Raw genomic sequence first — 15,334 nt, 5'->3', positions numbered from 1 at the left:
TCCGAGAGATGTTTTGTAGAGCGCTGCGGTCAGCGCACAACCGAAAAAGGGGCTTGTCAAGGTATAAGTAGGACAGTAGCACCCAGCTAATCCGTGTGAATCACAGTTGCACAATCCAAAAGGCCGGGGACACGGATGAAAGAGAATCTGCAAGACATCACCGCGGCGGGGTCGGCGACGAACTTTTCTGCGGCCAAAATGAAAGCTTCCGCGGGCCCCTCAGCTGCGCCGTCCAATCAAGATCAATTAATGTTGTGATACACCGCTTACATAAACATTCAATACTCAAGGGTTCCAAAACGGGTAATCATATTAAATCCCGGTCTGTCAGTATCCAGATGGAAGTAAAATAATTCAAAAAAGGTATAATACAATAGATCTTAATGTACAGTCTTTCCAGAAACAGTCTATTTCGCCAAGAAGTTTTGGAATGCCTTCTGTTCAATCACCACGTTTCCGACAGCCCTGAGCCTCTTCCTGCCTTCTTTCTGTTTCTCCAGGAGCTTCCTCCGTCGACTGACATCACTTGCATGGAGCTTGGCCAGGACATCTTTCCGATACGGCTTCACAGTCTCTCTTGCAATGACTTTGCGTCCGACAGCAGCTTGGATGACCACCTCAAAGAGCTGTCGGTCGACATGCTGCTTGAACTTTGTCACCCATTTCCTTCCCAGTCGTTCTATTTGGCTATAGTGGACGACTCGCGCGACAGCATCCACGGGGGCTTTATTAACCAACAGTTGCAGTTTCACGATGTTGCTCGGCTGCCAAGCAGACTCCTCGTAATCCAGCGTAGCGTAACCTTTGGTGGATCCTTTAAGCTTTCCGAAGAAATCGTCGACCAGTTGTGCCAGAGGCAGTTCATACTTGAGAATGACTTGAGTCGACGTAAAGTATTCAAGGGTTTGCTGTACGCCACGGTTCGCTTCACACAGTTCGATCACCTTTCCAAGGTACTCATCGGGGAAAGTTAAGGTGGCAAGCACGTAAGGCTCATGGATCTCTGCTACCTTAGATCGCAGATCATCCTCCTCGGGGAAGCGAGCGGGGCTAGTAACAATCTCTTCGCGGCCATCTTTCCACATTACCTTTACCGGCACGGAAGGGGGCGTGATGATGATGCTGGCGCCGTGCTCCTGGCGCAAACGATCCTCAAAGACGGAACAGTGGAGAGTTCCTAAGAATCCAAGTCTGAAACCTGCACCCAAAGCTTCGGAAGATTCCTTCTGCACTGTGATGCTTCTGTCATTGAGCATAAGCTGATTGATGCTATCCTCCAGGTGCTCGAAATGGTCTGCATCCACGGGATACGCGGCTACGAAAACCATCGCCTTGGGTTCTTCGAACCCCGGAAGAGGCTCCACAGCTTTCTCTGAACCAACCTTGGTGTAGGTATCGCCAATCTTAGCTTCCTGACTCCGTTTCATACCGGGATTGAAGAAGATATAACCGACTTGGCCAGCTCGCAGAACGGTCTGTGAGGTCTCTGTGGGGTACATGATACCAACCTCACCGACGTAATACTTGATGCCCGTTGCGAACGAGACGAGCTGGTCTCCTGCCCGGACTTCGCCATCGAAGATTCGAACTAAACAGATAACACCTTTGTAGGAATCGTACCAGGAGTCGACGAGTAACATACGTAGGGGCTTCTGAGTATCTCCCACAGGCCTGTTGTACAGTCAGCACTGAGTTACTGTAGTCATTGCGAATGGTATACATACGCTGGGATCTTCTCCACCACAGTAGGAAGCAATTGCTCAACATTCAGACCCGTTTTAGCAGAAACCATCACCGCATTTTCCGTGTCCAATTCAAACGACGTTTTCATTTGTTGAAGAGCCTTCTCCGGTTCGGCTGATGGCAAGTCTACTTTGTTGATGACGGGGATCAACTCTAAGCCCTGCGCGAAAGCCAGATAGAAGTTTGCGACGGTCTGTGCCTGGATACCCTGACTGGCATCGACCAGAAGCAATGCTCCTCCGCAACTGGCATAACTGCGCGAAACCTCTGCACGAAAATCCACGTGTCCTGGTGTATCGACAAGATGCAACAGATAATCCTCTCCGTTATGATTATATATCATAGTACATGTTTGTGCCTTCACTGTGATACCTCGTTCCCGTTCGACATCGAGTTTGTCTAACACTTGCTTATTGGATCCCGGCTGGATGGTGCCCGTGAGTTCGAGCAGTCGGTCGGAGAGGGTACTCTTTCCATGGTCAACGTGGGCGACGATACAGAAGTTGCGGTATCGGTCGATCGGGATTTGCGCGATTCTCGTTTCAAGATCGGAGGCGGGTTTGCTCGCGGCTCTGGCTCGCGATGCCAGCTGGGCGGAACTAGTGAAAGACCGGATGGTGTTATAGAGGCCGGATGGCGCCTTGGGAAGGCTTGCCGCCGGGCATTTCGGCCCTGCGCTCAGCCATCTGGCTAACTGCAGGCATCCTCGCATCGGGAGGTCTGCAATGGCATGGGAGTTGTCTCTTGTCAAATTAAATGTCTCGCACGCTGTCAGTAGGAATCAATTGAAAGTTCTGGTTTTGCGGGCAAAAAAAAGTGCGGCTCTGCGGAGAAAACGATTGGCAGGCGGTCGATTCGACGTATCGAATTAAATTTAATTGCTGCGGCGACTATCGGAGTAAACAAACGCTCCCTCTCTTTTCCCACCACCGCAGTCTCTCACTCACTAGGAACAACGACACATTCAACTCACGAATATACCTATTACCGTCAAAATCATTCGCCATGTCAGCCACGAAGGACAAGTCTAAGGTTCATAAATTGTCCCTGAAAGGTGAGGATCAAACACGAGCAGTTTAGAAGCAAGATCAGGAGCTCATCCCTACGTAGGGTCGTCCAAGCTTGTGGCAGAATTCGTAAGGATCTCCCCTACTTTTCGTCATCCAGACATACTAATTTATCTAGTTTGAATATTCTATCAATTCCATCCTGTAAGCCTGCGTTTTCGGTGAACTACTTAGGGCCATTTCCACTAACCCGACCTCCAGTTTCCAGCGGGGCGTCTATCCTCCAGAAGACTTTACGACGTAAGTTTCTCGATAAAGTGCGATTGAGCTATTATGTCTAACTCTTCACAGTGTCAAGAAATATGGCCTCAACATGCTTAGTTAGTTAATACGCCGTTTCTAATTCCGTGCATCCGCTGACGGACCCAGTTACTTCGGATGACCAGGTCAAGGCCTACATCAAAAAGATCATGTCGCAGTTGAATAAGTGGATGATGGGGGGCAAGATCTCTAAACTTGTTGTGGTCATCACAGACAAGGAAACCGGGGAGCACGTGGAGAGGTGGCAATTCGATGTAAGAGATTCGTCCATGTGAGGCGTACGGATTTAGGAGACTAACGGGGTATTGTAGGTCCAGATATTCGGGAAACACAGCAAGAGCACAAAGTCTCGGGCTTCCGGTGATAAAGAAAACGCTGGCCCAGAGTATGCCAACCTTATCCATAACATACATACATCAGCTAATTGCTTGTAGGAACGCCGACACTCAAGCCTCGGTTGAGAAAACAGAGAAAGAGATTCAAGAAGAAATTCAAGCAATTTTCCGGCAGATTACCGCTTCAGTCACCTTTCTCCCTGTCCTCGACGGAGACTGCACATTTAACGTCCTCGTGTACGCCGACGCCGACTCAGAGGTACCAGTCGAATGGGGTGACAGCGACGCCAAGGAGATCAAGAACGCAGAGAAGGTCCAGCTCAGGAGTTTCAGCACGAACAACCATCGTGTAGAGACATTGGTCAGCTATCGCCTCGCTGACTAGATTACGCTACTATCGATTGCGGTGTTTTCGGAAGGCGTTCAGGATGGAAGACGATAGGCTCAATTCTGCATATTTCGGTGCTACTCGTGTTTGTGTTTTGTTATTGGCAGCATATCAGTAATGACTAATGAATATGCATCACTACCACGGTTTCAACTTCTATAAGTTCTGCCTTTTCTAAACCAACACGTTATAATTACCCCGTTAATCTACAATATATCACCACTACTATACCAAGGCAAATGCTCCATCCTCGAAAACCACTCATTCCCACTAATCCCCCCATCCCACCTTACCAACTTCTCGACCACCTCCTCCAACCCCACATTAACGAAAAGTCCCTCCTCCATACCTTCCACCCAGCCCCTCTTAACCCTCTTTTCCTTCAACTCACGTAAAACCCCGTACCGATCTCTCATCCACAACCCAATCCCCCTCTTCTCCTCCCCTTCAATCAACGAAGCCTCAGGCGTCACCTCCTCGGGCGGATTAATCCCAATAACAGCGGCTCGGCCCTCATCTCCGGATCCTCGTACAATTGGAACCAACCCAATAGCGGGGAAATGATACTCCATAAACCGTCTCCGCTTGAACTCGTGCGTCACGACCGTCACCCGCGACGGGTAGACGCCCGTATAGAGTTTGAACCGGAGTAAAGAGAATAGCACATTCTGGTAGGAATCGGTAGCATGTGTCTCGGGTATAATTTGGGCGGGCGGGACGGTGTAGGAGAAGTAGTTGTTTTCTTGGGCGAGGGCCTGGGATTGGGTTTAGATATTGTTTATCGCGGGGTTTTTTTTTTTTTTTTTGGTATTTGATGGAGGTTAGCTTACCAAGTAAGATTCCCCTTCTGTTAAACTCGTACGATCTTTCTTTGTTGCGCCTCTAATATAATAAATCGTTAGTGGTGTCCTATACTTCAACCCGAATATGTATCAAATCCGGGTAACTCAAGTAGGTGGAAGAGTATATATACCCCGAAAAAATAAGCAACGCAGCCGGATCATGTGCCAAGGCTTGTAAACCAGCTTTTACATGAGCTGTAAACGTAGGTGTTTCTCCCTTTTGGAAGGGTTCTAAGAGCCTATTGTGTTTCGTTTGTTAGGTATGTCTATAGGTTGTAGGCTGTATATATACATTTGTACTCGGGAGTATAAGGGGGAATGGCAATAACGACATAATTTAGTCACCCTTGCAGTACGAGATAGAAGCCGTAGAATATTGGAAGACTTACCATTCATCCTCAGAGAGGCCCTGTGTTGGTCCACCGAGATATATGGCGTGACAACAGACGACGATGAGATGGTTACAGTGGGATGGTTTACTATGCATGATTGCTGTATCTAGCTGATAATTGAGAGAGACAAAGGTTAATGCAAAGAAGGGTATTTCACAGAATTCTAATGGGGGCAACTTTTGGAAAGATTTATGAGACTGTAAGTAAATATGTTGTTATGGGATATGTTTTAGGTTTAATTTGGCTCGGGTTTATTTACAAGGTGTACTACGGAGGATTATAGCGGCCACTCCGCAACAACGGGTTCTTATCAATTTCTGCCAGCAGAATTCCCAAAATAACTCTATATATTTAATATTTCTGTATTTATACCTCCGAAGCTAGTATAAATACTAGAAAATCTATGTATTATATACATTTCTATATAAAATCTACTATTTAAAAGAAAAGATTACTAGAAAATCGCTGTATATTACATCTGTAATAGAGTGTATTAGAATTACAATTAATTTTATATACAGTAGCCCTTAACTGTAGGTACGGTAACCCCTAAACTCTAGGCATCTTGGCCTCTAAAATCTACGTACATTCGCTCCTAAAGTCTAGACATCTTCGCCCCTAAATTCTAGGTATGTAATCCCTAAGGTTTAGGCACCGTGGCCCCTAAATTTTAGGCACGGGGCGGCCCTAAATTTGCCTTTATCAAAAGGCGGTAAGTCAACGGGAACTATTTTAGTGCATACTATATATACAGTACATCTGTATTACACTAATATTCTTTTATTAAGTATTTCTACTTATATTTTATTAGAAACTATACTTTTATTTGTAATTTATAGAGAAATATATACAGAATATCTATATTACAAGCCCTTTCTATATAATATTCTATATTAGTAGAGATAGCGATACAGTATAATACTAGGCGGTAGATGGACTTAGTGAGGAGAATCGTTGTTGCGGAGTGGCCGCTATAATCCTCCGTAGGTGTACTACCTAATCTCCGAGACTTACCTGGATTAACCCTTATCCGGTTCCTGCTGCGGCCAGGAAGTGTTTTATTCAATACATACTCCGTACTACCTCTCTACCTTATCCAGCACAAGCTAGATTGTCTTCCTCGCATCTTCTCCATGATTGGGGTCTTTCATCACACTTATTGCGTTGTTGTCAACATATCCAGCAGCTTTACGAAGATTAGATTGAGGCTCCAGGGAAAGGGGGTGTACCAACATTGCCCGCTAGAGGGATGCATTGTAATGCTTGTGTGCACGAGCCTGGGCCAATGATTACACCAAAGGTGGAGAGATGAGGCTAAATCAGCCAGGGAGGCCTCCATGTTTGTGGGGAAAGCGCTAAAACACCCCGTGAATGATTTCTATCAGAACAGCTAGCACTGTGCTAGCCCACTTATGATTTATTCCGCAATGTGAGGCAGCGGTAATCAGCATAACCCCCGGCCTGGGATTCAACCGGAATGTTATAAAATGAAGGTGGTGGCGGCGGTGTTTCAGGGGAACACTGACCAGCCTCGACGGACGATGAAGTCTCTCCTTAGTCTGGCTCTCGCTGGCGCTCTGCCTGCCTTCCTGCTGATTACTACAAGTATATGTTACTGTATGCTATCTCTGGCTTTCGAAAATACGTAATGCTTATATTATTGATGGGACACAGATTCTTCTACTATTACTGGATCAAAGAAAGACCTTTGTTAGACCACGGCTCGATAATAGGTATCTCTAGTTTAAGACTATCAGCTGGGAGGAGTATATGAGGCAGTGACTCTTGGAGCAGCTGGTTAGTTCTTATTTAGCGCTTAATAGTTGAACGTCTACTGCCACTCTTGTAAATCGGTGTAAGTAGATGGACATTCTCTGGGCATCGGGTAAGCTATCATGGCCACCTTTACGTATGGCGAAGATCATTCTTAGAAGGCTTCATCTGTACAACATTAAGTAAATACACGCAAACTAGGGATGGAGCATATTCATAATCTTGCAGCTGTGCCAGCTGAGGAAAGCAGAATACCCTTTATCTCAGATTGATAAAATATATACATCAATCCAGCGCAAGGAAACTTAACTCACTTCGAGTTCTTGAGGCGGTAGATTTGGGTTAGCCACTTCGGGTTTCCTCATTGGCATCATGCCATATTGCCCTAGAGTGGTCACAGTGTCTCTGGGCATAGACTTCAGTGAAAGCCGTCTATTTCTTTCAAACAAGGCCCAACCCAGGCTAGATGCGAATAGCACACCGAGAGACACACTGACCCCAGCACCTACAGCCACCACCTTGTGGCTATCATGATCCTCATCCTGAATTGGGGTACAACCTGTGCTGGAGGTTCCTGTAGGAGTATCAAGGGGTACATGAGTCGCGGTTGGAGAAACCGAAGGAATCGGACAGGATACATTCGCTAGGATGGCTTTGTTGGTGATCACGCTGGCATCTGGAAGGGAGAAAGGAGGAGCATTGCCAGCGCATGCAAGGTCTGTGCCGTTCGGCACAATCGAGTTTGCACAATAAATGGCCTCTTTCCCGTCAAATCGAAGGAGTGGTAGCGAACAACCTTGATTCCGCACACTTGTCACTGGCGGGAGAGGTTAAACACAGTCTGGGCATCTATTCAACGGACGAACTTACCCGACGAGCATACGTCCCTACAGCCAGATGCAGATCCCCATCGGCTATCGGTGCAGCTTCCTCGACTGAAAACGAAGGGTTGGGAAATACTCATACAATAGCCGTTACTTAGACAGATGGCGTTTTTCGAACAACATGGAGACCCTGAGTTGCTTGAAAAGCAGGGTACATCTGACGAGGCGACTGTGACACGGTCTGGATAGTAGCAAGGTTCCTCTCCAAGGACGAGAGTTCTATGTAGAACCAGGAAGCAGAAGTACAAGAAAGACAGCCTTGACAACACTGTATTCCTAACGTGCCCCAGGGGGAGACCGTTAGACGACGAGAGGCAGAGAAAGGGGGGAAAGGGTCTCTTGGAGGGTTAAGGGGAAGATCAACGAACGTGTACCCTACGCCCAGTGTAACCATATAGTATCCAGTATTGAGTAATCAAAGAAAGAACTTACCTCCATCGGTACGCCATGAATTCTCACAGCTTGTGTGCGAGATATAAGTGCCCAAAATCGCGAGACCATCATCAGGTTTGGGTCAGAAAGAGCGATCACCATCTCTCAAAATGCCAGAACAACTTTCATGGCCGTCAAGAATGGCATATTTCTACAGGACCCGAACATCAACAATACACAAAGCCCTCTTCCCATCATTCATCATATTCGTGCTTTTCTCACTCTATCATGTGGAATTCTTCCAACCTCGACCTTCGCCAGATATATCAGCTATGAATCCGACGCCAACACCAGCTGAAGCCAACGGTATATTACGTTGAAAGGCGTTATTTGGTCAAAAGGAGCGACAGCAAGATCTAACCGTGATCTAACCACTGCACTAGATGGAAAAGAGTCTCCTCTGCTTCGAGGCAGCAATGACGTCGCGCTTGTGGCGCCAAAGACACGATACGAGAATGTGCGATGGATGTTCACATTTTGCAAATAGTTGTATGTGTCTTTCTCCATTCCAAGCGTTTGATCTCTACTAATATAATCACCATTTATCAGTGGCTGCACTACATACATCTACACTACGGACGAGAACCCTGAAAAGGGCTATATTCATCCTCGAACGATGAAAGGCCATGAAGCCGCCGCGTATCTCACATACATTGTCAATCATTACGACTGTCTGTCTCCCTTTACCATCTTTCTTCGCGGCAAGGACGAGCATTGGCATAATGACGCCGCGGGGCCTAAAAGTAGCAATGTGCTTCTGAATCTGCGCTTTGAAGCTGTGAGGGCATATGGGTACGTGAATCTACGGTGTCTGGCGGTGCCCGGATGTCCTGACTCACTCCATCCTTCAATCATTCAATACACCGACCTAAAGTATCACTACTTGATTAATAATTTCTCTCTAATCTATTCCGAGCTTTTTGGCGAATCCGCAGTTCCTCAACAGCTTGGGCATTAATGTTGCGGCCAATTCGTCGTCACCCGGGATAGAATCCAACAGAGACCATGGTCAGAATATGAACGACTTCTACACTGGGCCGCCAATACTACGCGAACTGATGGCTACGGAATAGGTTAGGTGTTGGAAAAACTATGGCATATCATCTTTGGCATGGATGCTGTCTAGTACGATTTCCTGTGTAAACCCGAATAATTGACTTGGAAACTGATGTTGTCTAACTGCCCCTTGGTTGAGCAATGCTACTGTGATGTATACGGGTGGTGTGGCCCTAACCCATCCACCTCTAATCAGGTTCTGATACCCATGGACTGACGGTGCTTGACCTCTTCGAATACAAAGGATAATGGATGATGTGCTATAAACTGACAGCAGGTACAAGAGTGTAGGGTGCGGTGCCTGTGGGTGTGTTTGTATATCGTTTCCTTCATTGAGTTTTGCTAGCTGGATACAGAATACAATAGGACCTGAACAATCGCATCTTGGTGTAGGGGGCATCACGCAATGGTATTTCACATCCTCATAGATTTCACAAGTGCTTCCTAGCAAGCCTTAGCTTGAACTATTTGTCAGAGTCTATAATAGCTATAGGGGTTCATCGGGGCACATAGGGCAACCTTTCTGACTAGGTTTAGGACTTCAGTATAGAGTAGAGTATAGTTACAAGTATAATAGCTCTCATTCCTATGGATACTAGTCTCTACGTTTAGTGGTGCCGCCGCCTAACTCTAGAGGTCCCAGTGCTTAGCTTAATAAGCAACATCCCTAGAGGTAGGACTAGGGCTTTCTATAGCCTTGGATAGGTGGGCGGTAGAGCTGCCCATTGTCGCTAGGCAAGTGCCCTGTGCCCCGATGAGAGAGGAGAGTGCCTGTGTTACAAGAAAGCAGGGAAAACTCATCCTAAATTTAGCCAAGCGAATTGCCCCAAGGTCGTATATTACTACTTGTATCTCCAAAGCAATCCGAAGATGGTTGTCACATAACCTATCCCAAGGGAGATCCCGGTCTTGGATAGGCCCCAAATAGGTCCGTATAATACACTTGTTCTAGTGAATAAGGCCATTGAGCGCCCCAAGATTATATGCCTGAAGGTCTAGCTAGTAAATGTGAATTTAAGAATAGATGATCTGGAAAGATTTGTATTAACAGTATCACTAAGTAAATAGCCATACATGTGAGCAAAGCGAGAGAAATTCTATATCCGTGAAAAGAGAAGATATATTAACAGCATAAAGTTGCCACGTAGTTTAGAACCCGCCGCCATCCTTCTGCGCGGCGAACCCCTTTCGATATATATTAATAGCGTGTATATAATTATAGGGTGCGAAATATGCACAGCATCACTGTCTGTCCAGTGTGGCCCGAAATGCTGGGGGAGTCACTGCCGTAGCCCGTCCATCCTGGTCAACGTCAAACACAAGCAGTGACAGACTCTGACCACCGTATAGTGTACTATCGAGTAGATACAGGTCGTTGACATCGTACAGTCGCGATACGAGTCTTTGCGGCGATCCAACTGCTGTTTCCGTCGTCGGGGTGTAAGGGCGGAACGCCACCTTTCCAGTGGTCCCAGCGGCAGAAATGGTAGGTACCAGTCTCGTGTCCTTGCCACCGAGAATTGACGCCAAATATGGCATGATATCGGTGCCGTTGCTGATCCAGGAGGTGACTACCAGACCGGGTGAGGGCCGCGTCGGCGGACTCAAGGCCAAAGTCAAGGACGAGTTTAGTCCGGCATTGGAGGAACGGTACGTTCCAACATAGTTGCGCTGGGCTTCCAGAGCGGCTTGATCCATCAAGGCTGGAAGAACGGCGTCAATGACTAAGTCCATCAGGTATGCAGCCGATGCGGACCGGGTAGTAAGGGAACTTGCGTCGAGGACGCTGAATCCCGCGTCAAAGTCCGGGAAGAATGCCAGAAGACCCCCGTAGTTGCCTGAGTCACCCATTTTAGTGTAGATATCCGTGACAATTCCTGAGGCCGGATGGACGTAGCGGTAGATCTCCCAGGGCTTCCCCACAGAGTATCGCAGATCTGCGGTATGGGTACCGGGCTTCATCCACTTGCGGGTCTGATCCGCGGGAAGGAGGGTGGAGTTCAGGATGGCCACGCCGAGCTTTGCGAGATCGTTGGTAGTCGATAACAGGCCACCGGAGGCTTTAGTAACGCCGGCATCGATCGCAAATCCTTCGATAGGTCCTGCAATGACCGAGCGCGCACGGTTCGGGTCGTTCTCAGCCGGAGGGTCACTGAGAGAGGAGGTCATTCCCAGAGGCTCGAAGACGATCTCCTGATAGACTTGATCGATGGACTTGCCGGTGAGGTTCGCGATTGCCATGCCTAGTAAAATATACCCGTTATTGGCATATTGTGGGCTTCCCCAGGGGAGGAAGACGGGAGAGTTATCAGCCTCCGCTTCCGTATAGGGGACCTCAGCGCAGACAGGTCGGTTACCTCCCCAGCAAGCTGGCCAGAGGGATGGGTCGCTTTCATTTAGAGGGGGTAGACCCAAGAAGGTGGGATCAGTTTCGGCCGGGTCAGTTATGTTCAACGCCCTGGAGACAACGTAGCTGGCTAATAGCTCCACATTTCCCCCACGGGGGATGCCTCCCATCTGTGACGCGATTGCGCTGAGGGTGATCTTATCCCACTGAGTGTCATACACAGGTTGAAAGTCACTGGACTTCTCCCGGACGAAATCCGCCATCTCCGGGAAGATGTCGGTGAGTGACCGGTCCCAGTCTCTGCTGTCTAGTTCTAGAAGACCCGCAAAGACAGTAATAAGTTTCGAGACACTAGCCATCCGATAGATGCTATCTCCATCTACTTTGTTTATCCCCACTGAGGAATTCGCGACTTCGGCGCTAGTGTGGTGAATTTGGAGATGCTGCTGGGCTACTGGGTCATGGGTCGAGAACATGCCAACGGAGAAGGTCACATCTCTCAATTGGGATAATTCGCTGTTATCACTTGCATTGCGACGACTAAGACTCGCTTTCAGGGTTGAGTCTAGCTTCTTCCAGCTGGCGGCGACACGGCTGGAATCGCTGGTGAGGTCTCGAGGGGCTGGGTAGCTTGGACCCAGAAATTGAGCCAGTACTCCAGGAGCGCAGAGAGAAGCGAGGGGAAGAGCACAATGTAGTAGACGCATATTGATCTCCAATATGTGAGTGTTGGTCCCGATCAAGTTGAAGTTGTTCGGTCTAGATGCATATCGGATGAATAGTCTTCAGCCCTCTACTTATAGCTAGGGATGAAAGAGTCTCATATTTACATGACGTATGCAGACTGCCAGCATTGCCTCGCTATCGGAGGATTTAAAAGGTTGCATTGTCGGATTGCCCTTTCCTACAGGGCTGTGCGTCGACGATACAATTGGGAGGAAATGAGCAGGAGGTCTCCTGATTGGTGCCCGGTGGCACGCTGAAAAGGGAACGGTACAATATCACGTGTAGCGCTAGTCCCAAAGCAGATTGATGTGCCGCTTGGCGGATTGCCTTATAAACCTGAGGCACCGACACTAACCCGTCTTGGCCCAACGCCGCGCTCGTGTTTTGAACCTGATGAAGGTGGCTGTGAGGACCGACAGCTCATCTTGCGTAAGCTCGTCCGTGCGACTAAGCCTTAGTCTTGACATGTTAGAATCCAAGTTGGTCCCGGTTGTGTCGTGTCCCCAACGAGACTTCCTTCGTCCAGAACGAGTAGTAACATTCAAGGGCCTCTGAGGAACCGATGAACAAGACTAGTACTAATGTCCTGGTGGATGCACAAGGCTGAGTTGAAGCACAATGAAAAGAATTGGTATTTGTTACGGTTGTCACATGACTGTCTTCTCTGCTGTATGGGTCTACTCTTAGTATTTGCCAACTATTTTTTCTGATGCGAATTGAAGCCCTCCATATCCTCCGGCCTTCATTATTATTCTATCCCATTGGGCTGCTTGTTCTCCTCGTCTGATGATTCTTCGTCCGACTCACTCTCCGAGCTAGAGGATCCCTCCTCCTTCTCTTCGCCGGACTCATCCTTGCTCTCCTTTTCTTCCTTGTCCTTCTTGCCCTTCTTCCCCTTCCTGTCCTTCTTATCCTTCTTCTTCTTCTCTTCCAGTGTTTTCTCCCCCCACGATTCTACATGTGCGATGGCATCCAATGGGGAGCTTTTGTGACACAGCAGATAGCCTTGGATCTCCGCAGGCGAAAATGTGAGTTCTGGGATTTTCTCGGCAAAGGTGGCCGCCAGCTGCTCCATGTCCACTTCCGGACTTTCAGGACGGCTCAGGGCGTGGTCAGCAGCTGGGAGCAGAGGGACCTTTTCGGCTGTCGAAGTTAGCAACAGCGCATCAGTCTCACTGTCCTCCAGGTGTGAGTCAATGCTCGGAAGGACGTCTCGGAATAGGTTCTGAAACATCTGCATCATCAGATTGCGATTGGCCAGCTTGAACTCGATCTGGTAATCCACCCGACCCGGCCGAATGAGGGCTGGATCGAGATTCTCTTGGTGATTGGTGGTCATGACAAGCACGCGGCCTTCCTGCGCGGCTACGCCATCGATCGTATTAAGCAAGGCCGAGAGTGAGATCTTGTTGTTCCCCTTTCGCTTCTTTTTTGACTCATCACCGCGTCGACTAGTCACTTCGTTCGTGTCGATATCTTCTAGGAGCACCAGACATCGGCGGGGCAACTCTTGGAAGAGCTGTGCCAACGCGTCTTCGGTGAGCTGGGTGGCATTCAGGTCCAGGATATACACGTTCAATCCGAGGAACCCTGCCGCTGCGAAGGCGAGACTCGACTTGCCCGTGCCGGGTGGGCCGTAAAACAGGTAGCCGCGGCGGTATGGGATGCCTCGATCGCTGTACCATCGCATAGTGCTGGGGTGGAGATACTGCTGAACGTCTTGGATAAAGGCGGTCTTCTCTTCATGGTCCAGGATGACGGTGGATAATGGTCTGGCAGGACGCGCTGTCGAACGAGCCCAATAGAAGTCGTTGTCATAGGATCTCTTCGCGCCGCGATAAATCACGGTCTTACCCTTTTCTTTCTGTGAGTATTCCACGCGAGCTTCCAGCAGCAACTGCTTCAGAATGGATGCATCCCATCCGAGACATGAAATGCGGAGTTTGTCGGTGCGCGTATAGAGCATGGTCCCACGTTCCTCGATCTGCCGGGTGAGTGCCAGGCATCGACCACCATACCTGAAATAGTGGATGCCTTCGGAAGGCGACCACAGCAGTTGACGCGTATTCGACAACGAGGCCTTCCATTCGGTGTCGGAGGCTTCCGCGTCCAGCATGTCGTCAAACTCGCCATCGTCGGAGTCCTCGCTGAAGTAATCCAGGCCACTACTGAGGGAGGTGCTCGCGATGAGGCGATTCTTGCTTTCATTAAACCGCTGCTTTGTTAACCAAAACAGGAGATAGTTGTAGGCATCGTCGTGTGATTGTACTTCGACGGTGGAATACAAGAGATGTAGCGGTAAGCTGCCCACCTGGTCCAGAAGACTTTTCGCGAGATATGATCCGACGGCAAAATACGAGAAGTAGAAGAACTTCCCGAAGGGTGAAGAAGGCTCCATGGTGGGAAAGACGAGGGAGAGGAAGAATTTCCCACGGCCACCCACGGCGTGTAGGAGCTGAGAAAGTAGGTGATACAAAAACCCGAGGAGGAGAGTGAAGACAAATGAAGTCGTATTTAAACATGTCCAGCCTCGTCTGCTGCCTCAGGCTAACCTGAGTCACTTCTGAGGCTGAGGTTTGGCTGCCTAACCTCACATGACTTTTGTGTTACCTTTTTTTAAATCAAGTCTTGATTCTTGCGTTAAGTCATTGCGGTGTTGATCTCACCAGTTCAGGTGTCCAACTGTTTCTTTACGTAGTATTCATGATAGTATCCGAGACGAGCAATTTTGAACAGGACTAAATCACACGGAGCCACGTGAACTGTCAGGCCCAAATAGTGCTTCAACGCATGGAGGTTGGCCCGATAAGCAATAACGGGACCCACGGAAGCTACAGTCTAGTCTTTATTCGGCTTATGCTTGCCAGGTGGCTGCCTACGTGTGACGTCATTTCAGCTCCAGATATCCCGTCCGGCGTCCGGGCTCATTCTGATATCTAGAGTGAGGCTCCTCGTGTGAGGGTGGCGTGGGAAGAATGGAACTCAATATTAAGCTTATCTAAGTTGAAAGTAAATCGAGGATATCCGCTTCAGAGCAACGTGGAAGTACTACTAATTTATCTGTTGCAGCCACGAAAGATAATAGCAA

General features: G+C 48.4%; 6 protein-coding genes across 6 annotated transcripts; 2 read left to right on the top strand and 4 right to left on the bottom strand.

The window, feature by feature from the left end:
- Positions 1–407: 407 nt before the first annotated feature.
- On the bottom strand, positions 408–2,455 carry AO090020000626 (GTPase GUF1; the record flags this gene model as incomplete). Its single annotated transcript, XM_001824862.1, has 2 exons — positions 408–1,671; positions 1,725–2,455. 2 exons carry the CDS (start codon positions 2,453–2,455, stop codon positions 408–410), a joined length of 1,995 nt encoding a protein of 664 aa, XP_001824914.1.
- Positions 2,456–2,748: 293 nt separating this feature from the next.
- Positions 2,749–3,791, top strand: AO090020000627 (spindle checkpoint protein MAD2; the record flags this gene model as incomplete). Its single annotated transcript, XM_001824863.1, has 8 exons — positions 2,749–2,797; positions 2,854–2,879; positions 2,929–2,954; positions 3,012–3,050; positions 3,102–3,130; positions 3,180–3,325; positions 3,383–3,456; positions 3,506–3,791. The coding sequence occupies 8 exons, from the start codon at positions 2,749–2,751 to the stop codon at positions 3,789–3,791; spliced, it is 675 nt and encodes a 224-aa protein (XP_001824915.1).
- A 209-nt stretch (positions 3,792–4,000) lies between these two features.
- On the bottom strand, positions 4,001–6,367 carry AO090020000628 (DUF218 domain protein; the record flags this gene model as incomplete). The annotated part of the gene is made up of 5 exons (XM_023237913.1): positions 4,001–4,549; positions 4,625–4,676; positions 4,768–4,875; positions 5,026–5,204; positions 6,221–6,367. 5 exons carry the CDS (start codon positions 6,365–6,367, stop codon positions 4,001–4,003), a joined length of 1,035 nt encoding a protein of 344 aa, XP_023092919.1.
- A 2,133-nt stretch (positions 6,368–8,500) lies between these two features.
- On the top strand, positions 8,501–9,195 carry AO090020000630 (uncharacterized protein; the record flags this gene model as incomplete). The annotated part of the gene is made up of 3 exons (XM_023237912.1): positions 8,501–8,574; positions 8,667–9,051; positions 9,118–9,195. The coding sequence occupies 3 exons, from the start codon at positions 8,501–8,503 to the stop codon at positions 9,193–9,195; spliced, it is 537 nt and encodes a 178-aa protein (XP_023092920.1).
- A 1,220-nt stretch (positions 9,196–10,415) lies between these two features.
- AO090020000631 (serine hydrolase domain-containing protein) lies at positions 10,416–12,227 on the bottom strand (the record flags this gene model as incomplete). Its single annotated transcript, XM_001824866.1, has 1 exon — positions 10,416–12,227. One exon carries the CDS (start codon positions 12,225–12,227, stop codon positions 10,416–10,418), a length of 1,812 nt encoding a protein of 603 aa, XP_001824918.1.
- Positions 12,228–12,323: 96 nt separating this feature from the next.
- On the bottom strand, positions 12,324–14,644 carry AO090020000632 (BCS1 and AAA domain-containing protein; the record flags this gene model as incomplete). The annotated part of the gene is made up of 2 exons (XM_023237911.1): positions 12,324–12,499; positions 13,423–14,644. The coding sequence occupies 2 exons, from the start codon at positions 14,642–14,644 to the stop codon at positions 12,324–12,326; spliced, it is 1,398 nt and encodes a 465-aa protein (XP_023092921.1).
- Positions 14,645–15,334: the final 690 nt, after the last annotated feature.

Source organism: Aspergillus oryzae, chromosome 6 (genome assembly GCF_000184455.2).
Source record: "Aspergillus oryzae RIB40 DNA, chromosome 6".
Taxonomy (NCBI): domain Eukaryota; kingdom Fungi; phylum Ascomycota; class Eurotiomycetes; order Eurotiales; family Aspergillaceae; genus Aspergillus; species Aspergillus oryzae.
This window is presented reverse-complemented; position numbering and strand designations above follow the sequence as displayed.